Source organism: Pipistrellus kuhlii, unplaced genomic scaffold, assembly GCF_014108245.1.
Source record: "Pipistrellus kuhlii isolate mPipKuh1 unplaced genomic scaffold, mPipKuh1.p scaffold_m20_p_72, whole genome shotgun sequence".
Lineage (NCBI taxonomy): Eukaryota > Metazoa > Chordata > Mammalia > Chiroptera > Vespertilionidae > Pipistrellus > Pipistrellus kuhlii.
Window position 1 is genome coordinate 896,743 of NW_023425576.1, and position 17,415 is coordinate 914,157.

At 43.5% G+C, this 17,415-nt stretch overlaps 1 protein-coding gene across 4 annotated transcripts in view; it reads right to left on the reverse strand.

Moving 5' to 3' along the window:
- Nucleotides 1-17,415, reverse strand: part of KCNT2 (potassium sodium-activated channel subfamily T member 2) — a 116,011-nt gene that overhangs the window by 24,276 nt on the left and 74,320 nt on the right. For all 4 annotated transcript variants that reach the window (XR_004985376.2, XM_036422775.2, XM_045576025.1 and 1 more), the window contains exons 14-17: nt 10,712-10,820; nt 1,907-2,056; nt 1,080-1,306; nt 173-386 (exon numbers count right to left, since the gene is read on the reverse strand). Coding sequence is in view for 3 of the 4 variants with exons in the window: in XM_036422775.2 (XP_036278668.1) it covers nt 173-386; nt 1,080-1,306; nt 1,907-2,056; nt 10,712-10,820 (700 nt within the window). In the remaining variant the exon portion in view is untranslated. The remainder of the gene's footprint in view (nt 1-172; nt 387-1,079; nt 1,307-1,906; nt 2,057-10,711; nt 10,821-17,415) is intronic.

Below are 17,415 nucleotides of genomic sequence, written 5' to 3' on the forward strand. Positions count from 1 at the left end.
CAGAAATCCCAGGGTTTCAAATACTTTATAGTCAAGAAAGATACTGCCCAGTGGGGAGGCTGTTTGGGTAGTGATATGTAGGATTGCTTCAAGGCGTCCAGTAGGTAGGCATGCACATTAGTCCCCATGGCCAGCACCGATCCCAGTAAATCTCAAGAGAACCTCCGCATACTCTAAGTTTGAGGACATTTTGTCATCCGGTGTCGTTTCGTCTTCTGATTGGTCACTGAGAAGGTCACATGTTTGAAGGGACGATGCATCGGCCACCTCTAGGACAGGGGCGATGCTGGGTCTCCGGACTTCTCTGATTCCCTCCGTAGGAAGAGTCAGGGTGGGGCCACTGGCCGACCGACAGCTGGTGTCTTGCAAGTCGATAGCCACCGTGCCTAGCGCAACGAAACACAAGAGTCCATCAGAGCATTTGCCACCGCTACCATACAGCCATCCTTTAGTGATCAAGGTGAAGGAAAGGTCATCAGCTTAACCAGGAAATCTTGTGTATCCTGTCACTTCAAAGGGAGCTTTAAGAAAAACATAGAAGCCCTAACCGGTGTGGCTCAGTGGATAGAGCGTCGGCCTGCGGACTGAAGGCCCCAGGTTTGATTCCGGTCAAGGGCATGTGCCTTGGTTGCGGGCACATCCCCACTAGGAGGTGGGCAGGAGGCAGCTGATTAATGTTTCTCTCTCATCAATGTTTCTAACTCTATTCCTCTCCCTTCCTCTTTGTAAAAAATCAATAAAATATACTTTTTTAAAAAGAAGAACAAAGAATATTTCAAGTAGCCTTGGATTCCTGGGTGGAAACCTTACAAAGGAGACATAGAGGTGTCATAGAGGTGTCAGGGGCTTATATCTCAAGGAGAAATCTAAAGCAATTGTTGGCAGCTTTGAATTCCTTTACTGTTTTACAAATTTAACAGCTGAGCATTTTTGTTCTGTATATTTGATTACATCCAGTCTGTAATAGACACAAGTACGTTCTAAATGTGGCTTGGAGATCTTAGTAGAAAGTGAAGTACATCTATCATTCTCTCACAAAGGAAGAAACAAATGGAATTTCCACGGTTAGCCAGGCTCACCCATGCTGGCGATGATGCTGTGCACTGGGAGCCTCGAGGGCCCGTGATAGAAGGACCGCGAGAAGCTGCTCTTCTGCTGGTCTTGGTTTTTGAAGGCGGAGTTCTCCTCCTTGGTGATGTTAATGTAAAAGCAGATGTCCGAGGCGTTCATGATGTACCGGGGGCCTGGGTTCAGCAGGATGTTTTTGTTATCCTCCCTCCTCACGCCGATCAAGCAGACACCGAACCTTGACGTAGAAAAGAAAACAGCGTTTTCAGAATTGTGACTCCGCAGGGGCCCGTGTTTTATTCCCTCACATTTGCATCTGAAGGAAAATATGTCAACACTGCTAAGGCAGCGGGGAATTACAGCGCCCCCAAAATAGTCAGGGGAATATTTGCGACCCCAAGCACCGACTGGAGTCGCAAATGTTGTAGAAGGCTAAATCCTAAAGGTCTGACACGGTCATACATGGGGTGGCCAGATTGTTATGACCTTTGAAGGCATCATAATCTGGCCACTCAGTAGAGATAGAGATAGAGATAGAGATAGAGATAGAGATAGAGATAGAGATAGAGATAGAGATAGAGATAGAGATAGAGATAGAGATATATTAGAGGCCCGGTGCATGAATTCGTGCATGGGTGGGGTCCAGCCAGCCTGGCCAGGGGGAAGGGACATGGGCGGTTGGCCGGCCTGCCTGCTGCTCGAACTCCTAGTAGAAGAGTCAATTTGCATATTTTATTCTATAGCATGGACACGGAGTGGCCAGGTCATTATGTGTTCAGACCATCATCACCCTGCCACTCCGTGAGCGTATTCCCCTCCGGGATCGGGAGGCACGTACTTCTTGTGCGCGTGGAAGGAGGCGTACGTGAAGCTCTTCCCCTCGTACTCGGCGAAGAAGGCGCTGTCCTCCAGGGTGATGTGGTACACCTCGTTCCCCGAGCACCGGCCGTAGGTCTTCTGCCACTGCTCCGGGGACTGCTGGCCCTCCCTGCAACGCAAGCACACGCATCCCCACCCAGAGGGGCCGTGAGCGAGGGCCCAGCGCACAGCACCCACCTCCCCAGCCCGGACACGCCCGGTGTGAGCGAGGGCCCAGAGCACAGCACCCACCTCCCCGGGCCCGGACTCGCCCGGTGTGAGCGAGGGCCCAGCGCACAGCACCCACCTCCCCGGGTCCGGACACGCCCGGTGTGAGCGAGGGCCCAGAGCACAGCACCCACCTCCCCGGGCCCGGACACGCCCGGTGTGAGCGAGGGCCCAGGGCACAGCACCCACCTCCCCAGCCCGGACACGCCCGGTGTGAGCGAGGGCCCAGGGCACACAGCACCCACCTCCCCGGGCCCGGACATGCCCGGTGTGAGCGAGGGCCCAGCGCACAGCACCCACCTCCCCAGCCCGGACACGCCCGGTGTGAGCCAGGCATCGGCCCCTGCCCCCCAGAGGCACCAGTGGCCGGAGACCCTGCTGGCCTGTGACCAGGGCTTGGTAAGCAGGGGGGTGGGGAGGGAGGAACCCGGCCTCTCAGTCTGGGCCTCCCAGCTCCAGGTTCCAGAGGCTGGACCCCGGCCCTAGCTCTCTGCTTGCCAGTAGCTCAGACGTTGTCTGGGGATTCCCCAGGGATGCCCTGGCCTTCCCCAGGGTTAATGGTTAAGCTGATTGCAGGGTAGCGGGGCCCAGTGGGTGGATCAGGGGGACTTGCTGTTCTGTGTTTAGAGTTCAGTGAAAACGGGGCCGCTCTTTCTAGAATGTTGTGCTCAGAGCCTGGCTGGAGGTTGGCACGTTTCTTCCTGCACCTGTACATGCCCTAGGGCAGTGGTCAGCAAACTCGTCCGTTCACAGAGCCAAATAGCAACAGCACAGCGATGGACATGTCTCTGGAGAGCCACATTTTTAAACGTAAACGTCTTCTAACGCCACGTCTTCAACACAGACTCACCCAGGCCGTGGTGTTTTGTGGAAGAGCCACCCTCAAGGGGCCAAAGAGCCGAATGTGGCTCTCGAGCCGCAGTTTGCTGACCATGGCCCTAGGGCAGGGGTTTCATCAGAAAACATTTCTTTATCCACTTTCCACCTTCTTCACTCCTTAAAATCGCCTTTTCAGTTCCTTAATCATTATTATTATTATTATTATTATTATTATTATTATTACTATTGGTTAATCCTTACCACAGGATATTTTCCCATTGATTTTTAGAGGCAGTGGGAGGGGGGGGGGGGGAAAGACAGAGAAATCTCAGTGTGGGAGAGACATCCATTGGTTGCTTCCTTTATGCCCCCTGACCAGGGCCCGGGCTGGGGAGGAGCCTGCAACAAGGTATGTGTCCCTGACAGGCATCCAACCCGGGACCCTTGGGTCCGCAGGCCAGTGCTCTATCCACTGAGCAACACCAGCTAGGGCTTCCTTCCTCCTCTTTTTCACTGATGGCAGCACATGGATTTTACGTCCTTAGTCTTCACTTCTCTCTGAGCCGGGACAGTGGATGGCGAGCACGCTGCTGGGCTGTGAGAAACGTTCTAGAAGGTGTAAGGACGAGTCAGCGGTGTTCTCTACCTTGACTGAAGCTACAGCCAACTCAGTCACACACAAAAGCACTGTGCTAGAGGCTCTGGCAGAAAATAACACTCTGTGTGGATTCCCAGAGGGAGAAATCACAGGAATCTGGGAGGTTAAAAATACTCCAGAGGAGAAGGAATTGCGGGTTTAACGGCCTCCTCGAAGGAGGCAGAAGAAAGGAATTCGAGGCCGAGGGAACGGCTTTATAAAAAGATGCAGAGGCGGGAGCCAGGAAGTCTCTTCAGGATCTCGTTATTTGAGGAACAGGCTGCAGAGATGAGAGAATCGGGGGAGGTGAGGACATAGCAGATCAGCCGGAGAGCACAGGGGCCTGCAGTGACAGCGGCCTGTTTGCGTCTCCTCTGATAAGGAGCGGGAGCTGGCAGGGGCTTTCCAAGCAGACGGGCATCCGGATTTCTCAGAATATTCTCAAAAGCGAGGATACTGTTCCGGGTGTTCACAACAGGTGTGCCTAGAAAAGCCTTCCCCAGGTAGTCAGAGGGACTGCAGGTGCACCTGACAAAACGGCTTCCATGGTGTTAGCTTATATTAAAAAGAAGCAATAAGCCCAGCTGGTATGGCTCAGGGGTTGAGTGTTGACCTATGAACCAGGAGGTCACGGTTCAATTCCTGGACAAGGGCGCATGCCCAGGTTGTGGGCTCCATCCCCAGTAGGGGGTGTGAGAAGGCAGCTGAAGGATGATTTTTCTCTCACCATGGACGTTTCTCTCTCTCTTTCTCTCACCCTTCGTCTCTCTGAAATCAATGACAATTACTCTTATTGTCATTATTTCCTTTTAAAAGAAATAATGACAACAAGAGTAACTTTCGGAGGTACGTTTTTCCTTTTCTCGTGATAATCCCCATTCAGGCCTCCAGCATTGAGGATGTATTTTGTCTTCTGTTGTCTCTGGGGTGGGAGAAATGGGGACAGGACCCCCAGGAGTGCAGGGACAGCCCATCTTTTCTATTTCCCACCATCAAGGAAGCACGCTTCGGTGGACACGCAGAACTATTGACACGGTGGGGACAATAACAGCTCGTAAATGCGACCTCGTAAAACCTGGTGTCCCCACCCTCCACAGCTGTTACAGGCAGCACCCATCCCCTGCCCCCACCCCCACATTCCTAGGGTGCAGTCCCAACCTCCCGGACCTCAGAGGTGACTGCATGTGGAGACGGGGCCCTTCAGGGGTGACTCAGTTACAGGAAGTGCTTGGGGGAGCCCTCATCTACTCTGACCAGCTTCCCAGGAGGAATGCAGACACAGAAAGAGACACCAGAATGGAGGAGAGACCTGGGGAGAATCCTGGGCTAGAAATGAATGAGGAAGCAGATAAAATCCTAATAAGGCCGGTCATTGAATCAATATCAGTCACTCATTTGGATCTGTATGCTTTGACTATGAAAATAAGATGTAAACATTCGGTCATGTATATGGGGAGAGTATGTTCTTTTTTATTTTTTTGTAACTTTTCTCTAAGTCTGAAACTAGTTCAATTAAAACAGTAAATAAAACAAGAACAGAAAAATAGCCCAAGCCATGAAAATTGTCAAGTTTAACTAGCATTTCCCAATCTTACTTGAGCGTGTAACTTTATTTTTCTGGAAAAATACTGCCCATCCCAAAGCACTATAAACTCTGCCCTGGAACACACGTGCAGCCATGGCAGGAAGTAACAGATCCAGCATTTCCCCAGCACACACACGCAAATTAATTACACCGTATCTTGAGTTAATAGGTTTCTACTGGGGGATGCAGGTTTCACAAAACTGTTCATCTCTGGGGCACAGTCATCTTAGAGGGCACAGTCCGCTAAGAATATTTAAGCTTGATCTTGTGATTGCTCCCTAGATCCTTCCTGGGTAGCTAACGGGCTGCGGGAGGTGCAGCAAGTGCTGCCAAAACAAGTGAAACTCACAAGAACATTGTAACCATGATGACCACTACCTTGTTTACCTCCAACTATTTCAATATAAAATAAAGGCTCAGCTTGCCCTCTGGATCTGTTCTGTGGCCTCAGCCAGGCACAGGAGATCCACCTAGACCCAGCTTATTCTCTTTGTCTATCTTTTCTTCATCCTTCGCCAGCCTCCCTCAGGCTCTCCGAACCCTTGGCTGTGTTGGCGCGGCCCATTCATCCTTCCTCCGTTGGACAAAGCCTCCGTTGTCTAACTTTGTCTTCTCTGAACTCCCCAGGGACCAGTGACCTACTAACTGTCTGCCCCAGTTCCTTCAACCTCAAGCCGTCCGTCTATCTTGTTAGCTCCACACAGGTCTCTCCTTACAAACCCTTCCGCCTTCACATCCCATTGTGCTGCGCTGTTTGCCTTCCTTTTCTTCCCTCTGTTTCCTAAAAGTAATACTTTCCCAGGGAAACGTGTTAAGCTGTCATTTCTTCTACATCCCAGTGTATGTCCTGTGGCCTCCATGGTGACCCGAATGCTCTCATTCGTCCCCAGGAGCTGAGGATAGTAACACAGCCACCTCCACTTACATTTAGAAAGCAGTTATTTCCACAGCCACACTCCCTTTTCTGCCAAACCACATGTTTTATACTTAATTCCCTACTGTCCAGACTCAGGGTGAAAATATTTGTTTGTTTGTTTTTCCCTCTTTTCCCCATTCATATCCAATCAGTGGTCAAGTTCTATAAATTGTACCTTGGCAATATTTTTCTTATTAATTCTCTCTCCCCCCTTCCCTCATTAATTATCACTGTGACCAAAAATATCACCTCTCAGATGGGACTAATGAAAAAAATATGAGACTGACTGAAAAAAAAAAAATAACATTTTCCTAAGGATGAAATGTTATCAAGATGGGTCAGTTTCATGTCTATTAACTGGCCTGATAATTAGACATCCCCCTTGCCCAAAAATCATGGTCCATGTTCACCATCCTACAGTAATTTGTGTCCAAACAATAAATTTACGTTCATCTTTCTAACAAGATTTCCCAATAAATCGAAATGCTAATTTAATTAGCAACAAGAAAGACCACTGCCAAGAGAATGGGGCACACGCACATGTAATAAAGTAAGTGAACGGAAAACCGGTCACGTGCTAACATACAGGGTAATGTCTCAATGCTTCAAAGGGGCACAGTTACTTGAAATCAGCTCAGAGTTACTTTGTGATTTATAGTCCAACTAGAACTAGAATGAAGGTGTTAATAATAGGAAAAGGAAACGTAAGATCAGAAGACTGTTCACCAGCCTTGGAGCTTGTAGTAGCCAGGGTACTGGCTAAGTTGTTATAGAGATGCCAAAATACAAGATACAATTTTTTAACATTAATATTTCTCTTACATAAAAATCCAGAGGTGGGCAATGCATCCTTAATGTGGGGGAGGGGAGTTTCCATCTGTGTCCACATTTCCACTGGCTAGAAGAAGAGAAGTAAGGAAAGGATGATGGTGGTTGAGTGGGTAAGTCTAATTCGAGCTCTGACTCAGGAATTCCTGGGACAGGTGTATCTCTAAAAGATCTGACCCTTTTCTCTCCAGCTCCTCATTGCTTTATCCATCTCAGTTGTCTCAGAACTCAGACTTACAATTTTCTTGAAATACCTAAAATCTGCATAGCACCTTATTTAAAAAATATATTTTTAATTACACCATTTTAGGTTTTGTATTATATTTATTTCTATGCATGTTGGATCCTAAAATCTTAGCTTCTTTTTCCCCCTCACATTGTATCAATTAATAGAGTACACAATTGCTTGTGACTCTCAACCATTTTTACTCAAAGTTACCATTTATTAGAGGATAAAGTTTTAATAGTATTATTATCTCTCCTTTTTAATGAAGAAGGTTGGGTATTGTTGTAAGCTTTGTTTTCAATTAAAGGTTTAATAATCCTTGCATAAAGCATTTCGTAGAGTTGTCAACATATTTCCCCCATTGAACTATTTAATTCAGCTTGCCAGTTCTCTTATTATTAAATCAACCTTGGAGCTTTCTAATTTCTACTGAAGCTCAAGGGCAAAATTTCAAACATATTCTCCTAATAAATAAATCTTAACTATCTTCAATTGAAGCAAAGTACAGAAGACTTGATATAAATTACTTTAGTCAAACAATATTCTTAATAAATACATGAAACATGTTGAATTAATTGTTTTTCTGTTGGGTTGACTATTTCTATTCAACTGATAGTATATATCTGATAAGGTACTTGTATTTAAAATATGTAAAAAGCAGATTAATATGATTACACTCAATAATTAAAGACAAATAACCCAATTAAAAAATGACCAAAGGACCTGGATAGGTTTTTCTACAAACAAGATATACAAATGGCCAAGAAACACATGAAAAGATGCTCAGTGTTATTAGCCATCAGTGAAATTCAAATCAAAAGTACAGAGGGACACTACATTTCATCCACTGGGATGGTTATGATAAAAAAGTTGGATAATAACAAGTGTTCCTGAGGGTGTGAAGAGCTTGAAACCTTTGTACACTGCTGGTGAGGATACATAATGTTACAATCTCTTTGGGGAAAATTCTGGCAGTTCCTAAAAAAGACTAAACAGAGTTAACACATGTCCCATCAATTCCACTCCTAAGATAGACCCAAAAGAAATGAAAGCATATGCCCACATAAAAATTTTTACATGAATGTTAAGAGCAGCCTTATTTACAATGCTAGAAACAATCCAAATAGCCATCCTCTGATGGATAAAAAAATAAAAGGTGACATTCATATAATGGAATATTATCCTATCTAATAAAGAGGGAATATGCTAATTAACCATCACACCTTTCAAAGATGGTGGTGCCCATTGCCAATAAGGAGGGGATATGCTAATTGACTGCCACACCCTAAAAATTGGGGGTTCACACAGCCACAAGATGGCAGCACCCAGTCCCCTCAGCTCCCCAGCCACTTAGGGCCAGTCCAAGGTACAGGTAACAAGGACCAGCTTGCACTGCAGGCAGTGGCAGCAGCAGAGGTGTGATGGGGCGTCACCTTCCTCTGATCACCGGGTCACCTCCCACCTCTGAGGGCTCCCAGATTATGAGATGGGGCAGGCCAGGCTGAAGGATTCCCCCCTCCAGTGCATGGATTTAATTATAGAAAGGAATAATTAGTACAATATTACAATATTAACATACCTTGAAAGCATTACGCCAAGTGAAAGAAACTGGACAAAACACACACACACACACACACACACACACACACATTATATTATTCCATCTATATGCAATATGCAGTGTCTAAAATAGGAAAGTCTGCAGAGACAGTAAATTAGTAAGAGTTGGGAGAAAATGTAAAGGCTGCTAAAAACATAAAGGGCTTCTTTATGGGGTGATGAAATTATTCAAGAGTTAGACAGTGGTGATGGCTGCACAGTCCTATGACTAAAAAAACACTAGACTGTAAACCTAAAATGGGTAAATTGTAGAATGTGTGAAGTCTATCTCAATAAAACTTCTAAAAAGAAAGTTATTCTAGCATTTCTGTGACACTCAGTTGTGAAATAAGTGGGAGTTTTTTTAATTATTGATGTATTTTAAGATCTTGCAGGTCAATCTTAATCATGGGAAATCCTTAGTTATGTGATAATAATGTCTTCAATATTATTTTAATAAGGCAAAATTCATTAGGGTATAATGAGAAGTCCTATTTTAAGGGTTACTAGGGTTCCATTTTAACTTAGTGTCAGGTGTCATTTGTTTACCAGACTATATTGTGTGATGTTAAATATTTACGGGTAAGACAAGGTAGATTAACCAGTCTCAGAATAATAATGTGTGTTAGCATCGATGGCTCTCATTTTACTGTTCGCAAACCAGTGAAGCTGGTCTAGATATTTGCTTGGAAGTCCTATGATTCTGTGATATAGATGGTATGGCAAAAACAATGTAAGGACTTCCAGGAATGTTCACTTAATTGGTGTTGAAGTACTTCCCAGTATTTTATTTCTTCACACTGCTGAGTCCTTTTGTCAACAAAAAACAATTTAATTCATGACCCTGTTCCATCATTTCTATCAATAGATGAAAGGCTTGTAAATGTACAGGAGAGAAATATTTCCATCCCAAACTCTAATGAAATTGTTTCTGGGGAACTCCTATTGTCTCAATAGAGCAGATACCTGACACAAGAAAAGAGTAAAACTTGCTTAAGGATACCACCAGGGCATTTACTATGTTTCACTTAATTCATACCATTTAGTATTATATCCCAAGAAAGAAATTTTCCTTTTCCCTGATTTGTTTTAATGGGCACTTCACTTAAATAGCTATCAATTAACGTAATTTCCATCATTTTAACCACTAGAGACCACAGTGAGATTTACTTGGAAAATTGAATTTTGGTCTAACATCCCAAATAAAGACTATGACATGGTATGAAATGCCATTGGCCATTTGTCTCCTTAAGTCAGAGTGGTGACGGTATTCCCCGAGCACATATTTCTTGATCACCCAAGTCCAAAACAGTCTCTGTGTTTTATGAAACTCTAGCCAAGTAAATGAGAACAGCCTGTTCCCACACACCATCTTCCCAGCTGCCTGGAAATGCATATAAAAAGTGACTTCTTTTATACTGGGCTAGCTAATCTTCTCTACTACTTTGTCATCATTCTATTCTAATTGAGTATTTTTATTTAGAGGTCAACTGTGTAAAGATAGCTTCAAGACTAAAAACTTACCTCACATAGAAATAAAAGAATGCCTCTGAGATTTTACATTAGTGATTGTCATCATCTTGTTCTGTAATGTTTTACTTATTAAGCATTCATCGCAAAATTAGAAACCATGCCCTCATCCTAGGTGTGACAAACGATGTAGACACTTAGGATTCAGGATGAACCAGGTTATCTCAAGATTTGTTAGTAGAGACAGCCAATCACTGTTGATTTCCTGTTATGTCTTGGACCCCTTAATGGGTCTATATTTGTCTGTCTGTCTCTCCACCTGTCTCTCCCTCAGACGAAGGTAACACACAAATACAATATAGGTACATGTCTAGCTGCATACCTTGGCTTGCTATATGTCTAAATCACATAACTGCACTTTTAAAAATATATATATATAATTTAAAATGCATTATCTTAAAGAAAAAATATACTTACTGCCCTCTAGAGGTATGAACCAGTAGTGTGATAAGGGTGGATGTTGCTGGGCAAATACAGTTTAAAGCTAACATGGCGTATTTAAACTCTTCTTCACAAACAACATGATCTGTTTGAAATAAAATAGGTAAATTAGAATAATTTACCTTGGGGTGGTAATATTTTAAAATAATATGAAAAAATAAAACAATGAATTAAGTTACAAAAGTTTCCATTAAAAAAGAACACACACACATGTTTTCTAGATTTTTTTTTTTTTACCTGTGTAATTTTATTTCCAGGAAAAATGTTTCTTAAGAGAAAGTACAGCATAGGGATCAGAATCAATAATATTGTGATAACTGTGTGTGGTTTGAGGTGGGGACTGGAAATATCAGGGGGCCCACTTTGTAAAGTATATGATTGTCTAACTACTGTGCTGTATTACCTTGAAACTAATCAATATATATAAAAGCCTACGTGATCCAATGACTGGTTGGCTGGTTGCTATGGTGCGCACTGGCCACTAGGGGGCAGACACTCAACGCAGGAGCTGCCTGCTGGTGGTCAGTGTGCTCCCACAGCCAATCTCCCATGGCATGGCTGGCCAACCTCCCACCAGCCAGGCTGAGGGACCCCACCCATGCACAAATTCGTGCACCAGGCCTCTAGTACAAAATAATGTTGAATGTAAACCATACGTGAAAAATACATTTAAAAAAAAAAAAAGAGAGTACTAGACTATGAGTTAGTGATTGAGAGGGAAGGGGAGGTGTCTAATCCCAGTTCTGTCTTTAACAAAATAACATTGTTAAAGCCTTTGGCAAAGTATTTCATTTCCTCTGCCTCATCTATAGAGGCGAGAGGCAGGTAGGTTAGAGGACAATAAACCAGAGACTGTTCAAAGTCTCCCTTAGTTCTGACAACTCAACTGTATGAAATAAAATAGTTCTGATTGAAAACAGTATCGATTGAGCCAAGTGTTAGTCACACAGCATAAAGACGGGGAAAGTGATTATTAAAAGAGGTGCTCGGCCCTGGGCCGTGTGGCTCAGTGGATAGAGTGTCGGCCCGCAGACTAAAGAGGCTCAGGCTCGATTCCAGTCAAGGGCACGAACCCCAGTTGGAGGCAGTTAATCAATGGGTCTCTCTCTGTCTTACCCCCCTCCCTTGCACTCTCTCTAAAAATCAATGAAAAAAAAAATATTCTCAGGAGAGGATTAAAAGGAAAAATTCAAGAGGAGTTGGCAATATTTGCATAACATACAAAGAATATATTTTTGTACCAAACAACTAAAATGCCAATCAGTAACAACAAATGCTGAAATACGTTTAATTTTGCATTGTACTCTGACCTCAGGACCTAAAGTCATAAACTCAAAAGACGACAGGACCCAAGTGGCTATGAAAACTCAATGATAAAAAAATATAGGAAGGGCCGAAACCGGTTTGGCTCAGTGGATAGAGCATCGGCCTGCGGACTGAAAGGTCCCAAGTTCGATTCTGGTCAAGGGCATGTACCTACGTTTTGGGCACATCCCTGGTGGGGGTGTGCAGGAGGCAGATGATCTATGATTCTCTCTCATCGATGTTTCTAACTATCCCTCTCTCTTCCTCTCTGTAAAAAATCAATAAAATATATTAAAATATATTAATATATATATATATATATATATATATATATATATATATATATATATATATATATATGAAGGGCTAGACTTGGGGGTCCTTGGGGGGTGAGGCCATCATAGAGGGGGTGATCCTGCTCAGCCCACGTCCATATTGTCATGCAGGAATGAGAGAGAAAGCTTTTAAATCAGCAGGATTGCGTGAGCTCCTTGGCTTCTCTTTTATTGCCATCTTTATTCTTTTTCATTTCCCAGCTCTTAAGATAAGCACTTATAATTAAGGGTGCACGCTTCTAAGTGGACATGAGTAACATCTTTTCCAAGTCCCTTCAGCTTTGTGGAAAATAAAATTGTTAATTACATTCCAGAAAGTCAGATTTTTATATGATATATTTATTTATTTATTTATTTATTTTTAACTTGGACTCCGGGCGTTTTCTGAGCTCCTGGGTGATGGAAAGCCCAGGGAGATTCTGCCATGCGGTTGCTAGGTAACGGCCCTCGGAAGGCAGCGGGCAGCAGAGGAAGGTGCCCCGAACCAGCCTTGTCCTGGGCGTTGATTTACAGAAAAATCAAAAAATCTTTAGACAGCAGTGCCGAGCAGGGCCAGTTTGTAAAATGGACGGCTTCTGTTTTTATTTCACGGGGCAGAGTTTGGTTATAGAGACCGACTGGACCGTTGGTGTGATAAAACCTCTCAGATACTGTTTGCTGCCTAGACTCTGTTTATAAGCCTGAGTGGGCTGCTGTCGGCCAAAATTGCTCCTTCTTCTTAGAGGAAAATAGATCATCTCTAACCACCCAGATCCTGTGCGATCCGGTTGCTTCCATCAGTAAAACGCCCAAAGGGGGAATGTGTTTGTGAGCGTGGACCTGTCCCTGCATCAGAGATGTTGGCCTGATCTCAGGATGTGAGCCTTGCATCCACTAACTGGCTACGAATAGACTTAAGCTGCCAAAACCGGTGTGGCTCAGTGGATAGAGTGTCGGCCTGCAGACTCAAGGGTCCCGGGTTTGATTCTGGTCATGGGCACGTACCTTGGTTGCGGGCACATCCACAGTAGGGAGGTGTGCAGGAGGCAGCTGATCGATGTTTCTCATCGATGTTTCTAACTCTCTATCCTCTCCCTTCTTCTCTGTAAAAAACCAATAAAATATATTTGTGTTTCTTTATATTTTTAAAATATATTTTATTGATTTTTTACAGAGAGGAGGAGAGAGGGTTAGAAAGCTAGAAACGTTGATGAGAGAGAAACATCGACTAGCTGCCTCTTGCACACCCCCCACTGGGGATGTGCCCGCAACCAAGGTCCATGTCCTTGACTGGTATCGAACCCGGGACCCTTCAGTCCGCAGGCCGACGCTCTATCCACTGAGCCACACCGGTTTCGGCTAAAATATATTTGTTTTAAAAAAGAATAGACTTCAGAAAGCCTTGATAAGTCATTTAGTCTCACAAGACCTAACTGGAAGAACACTTATTAAATACATAGAATTCCACTCAGTTCGAGGCTGGCCAACATGCTCAAGACAGACTTACGTCCGCTCACAGTAACACTGAGGACACGAAGCAATTTCCTGTGTTTCAAATCATGGAGTCCCTCTACTATTTTAATGCTGTGATGTTTTTAGATGTGTCAAACTCATAAAATGCTTCAAAGGGTGGGTTTTCCCCCCCCCCCTTTAAATTCTAGAACAACAGTTATAATATCATCAATCTCATTTTATACATCTCAGAAAAACAGCAGTCTTAATCTTTTGTGGAAAATGATTTTCCTCAGAAGTCTATTTTTATTAGGTTCTAACCTAAAGTGTTCTTCCCTTAGTCGTTCATGATAGGTATTAATATTCTGAGAGTTAATGATATAGTTATTGAATCATCTTAATAGTAACATCATCATAATACCAAGCAATATTTTTCCTTTTATGTTAAATGATGCATATATATGTATATGTATATACATGTATATGTATATATAAATATTTTTCAACTTCACTATATATATTTACATATATTGATGGCTATATGTGTGCATGTGTGTGTATATATATATATGTATAATTCTTATACATATATACAAATATATAATTTTATACATATACATACATACATATATATAATTTAACCTCAATGACATATATCTCTTAAACAACTTTCAGATAAGAAATAAGAGGTTCAGAAACAACTCCCCAAAATTATTAATTTAGATTCTACCTGCCTACAAAGAACTCCACAAAATGCCAAAGCTGGTTAACCAAGCGCATTAAAATAAGTGGCCCTCTACTGGGTTTCCCCGCCGGAAGCCTCGTTCAAGGTTACCACCTGCTGCCAGACGGACACACAGTCCGGCCAGGAAATGGAACTGAGTGGAAACACACAACGCCCACGTGCCCCAAACACCCACCACTTAACGCGGGAGTCTGGGGGGAAGGCAGCCAAGCTTGACCTTGAAATCCATTTTGTGATTTGTCCATCGCACACGAAAACATGGAGCTGCACGAAAATGACCTGAGTCCCTGACTCCACGGGGGCTTTGAAATATGGGGAGGGGGCCTCAGCGGGAGCGGACACACTGCAGCGGGCGTTCTGGGGAATAACAGGTCCCGCAGAAGCAGCGGAGGGTGCCCTTCAGGCCCGCGGGCACCGAGCAAAGACTCGCCAGGGCGGTGATGCCTGGACGCAGGTTGGAAGAATAATTAAGAGTTTGTTTGTTGGGAGGCGAAGAACGTGTACAAGAATTAAAAGAAATAAAAAACCAGAGAGGTAGGAGAATCCTGGCATTCTTACGGACATAAGTGGACAGAGAGCTCCCACTTCTTAAAATGAGTTCATGCCTTATTGAAGCCGGTGAGCCAACGTTCTCAAGAGGAAGAAAGGAGGTAGCGAGTGCTGAGTCTTCCACTTCAGTCCCTGTGATTCATTATAAGGATAGCTTGATGATTTATTAATTATTTTTAATATGTATGCTTTTTTTTTATTGATTTCAGAGAGGAAGGGAGAGGGAGAGAGAGATAGAAACATCAATGATGAGAGAGAATAATGGATCGGCTGCCTCCTGCACGCCCCACATTGGGGATGGAGCCCACAACCCGGGCCTGTGCCCTGACCAGGAATCGAACCGTGACCTCCTGGTTCATTAGGTCGACACTCAACCACTGAGCCACCAACCAGCCGGGCAACAGAATAGCTTGATGACTTCCATATGAGCCTGGCACCAGCGGCACTTCTTGTTATATTAACATGTCAAGTGAGAATTAATTGTGAGGATGGAGTTTGAAATGTCTGAGTGGGTGTTCCATGGGAAATGAAGGAATCAGCAGGAAAAACTCACACCTCACCAGCTGGTGAAAGGCGAGCCTTGCACGCACATATGTTATTTAGAAACAGCGAAGATCACTTCCAATATTTATATCACTTGGAAGTATTTCTCCACTCTCTTTCTTGGGCAGGAAAAAGTGAGGCATTAGAATGTGTGGTGTTAAGAGCACAAAATAGACGGTGGCTAAACTGAGGCAAGATCTTCTTTTTTCAGCAATCATTTCTCCAGGATGTGTGTGTGTGTGTGTGTGTGTGTGTGTGCACATTTGTGTGTATCTGTGTGCAGGTTTTATTTTTTATTTTTTTTATTTTTTAAATATATATTTTATTGATTTTTCACAGAGAAGAAGAGAGAGGGATAGAGAGTTAGAAACATCGATGAGAGAGAATCATCAATCAGCTGCCTCCTACACACCCCCCACTGGGGATGTGCCCGCAACCAAGGTACATGCCCTTGACCGGAATCGAACCCGGGACCCTTCAGTCCGCAGGCTGACGCTCTATCCACTGAGCCAAACCGGTCCCGGCTGTGTGCGGGTTTTAGACAATACTGCTTTTATAATGGTAATGATGACTACTCACTATCAGAAAGATCTTTATACTCTATTACCAGTGATTAATGTTACAAAGTATTTACTTCCGCCTCTCCCTTTTACTTTATTGCAACTGATTTTTTTTTTTTTAAATTTCCCAAACTAACTCCTACTATTCTACAATAATGATTCATGCTTCCGGGCATGTTTTAGTCAAGAAATCGGAAATATCACTTTCAGTCAACACTCTACTATTCTCCCCTTCATTCATGAGTGATAATTCACATCCTGTTGCCTATGAGATACTATCGATAGAATCAAAGCATGGGAAATAAAATCCGTGAAAAAATTGTGCGTTCCTTTGCAACTTGTTTTTCTACATTCTCTCCTCCTGCGTGTAGGTAGGGGCACATGTACCAATTTGATTTTAATAACTGCCTACATATGTTCAAATGAAACGGGAGCTTTTCAGAGGACACAGTAGTGAAAAGAAATTTGTTGATAAAGATCGTTGAATGCTCATAGATGACACAACACTTTAGTTGGGAAGGGGGTGGGGAGAAGAGACTGCTAACCTAAATTTAGCAATTGATTTACTCACAACATATAGATTCATCTACCACTGATTTGGGGGTAATTTTACCCGAGTAGGAGGCAGACAGCGAACTTCTTTTTGATTCAGCTGGCTAACTAGAGAGGACGATTTCTTTGCTAAGTTCACTCAAGGCTTTTCATTAAAAGATTCTCACACATCACCTTCAACTCCTCTGTTGGCATTTTAAGGAAACCACACACTTTCCTCTTCTCATAATGGAGATAGAGAATCCCTCATCTCAGCCATAAAAGAATACAGCTGAGAAGAAATTCCAGCAGATGCCATAAACAAGAAACGCTGAGGTCCACTATTGAGGATAGAATTTAGAATTTTAAACAGTCCAGTCATTTCAATGAGTTTGTCAAAATAACGGCTAAAGGAGAACGTGCAAGAGAATCAATGCAAAGGATCTCTGTCATTTCCTGTTTGCAGGAGTGAATGATTTCCGTGACTTTGACCCCTCTGTTGTGAGCAGGTAGATCAACGGGTTGCAAAGAAAGGAGGGAAAACTCAAGTCTGTTCTGATTTTTAGTTATAACACTTTAAAAATCGCAATGACAATATCCACTTAGTAAGCATCTAGCATGTGTCAGACCTTATTTGTTTCATCCTTACTGCTGATCCCAACCAATGAGATAGAGGCATCA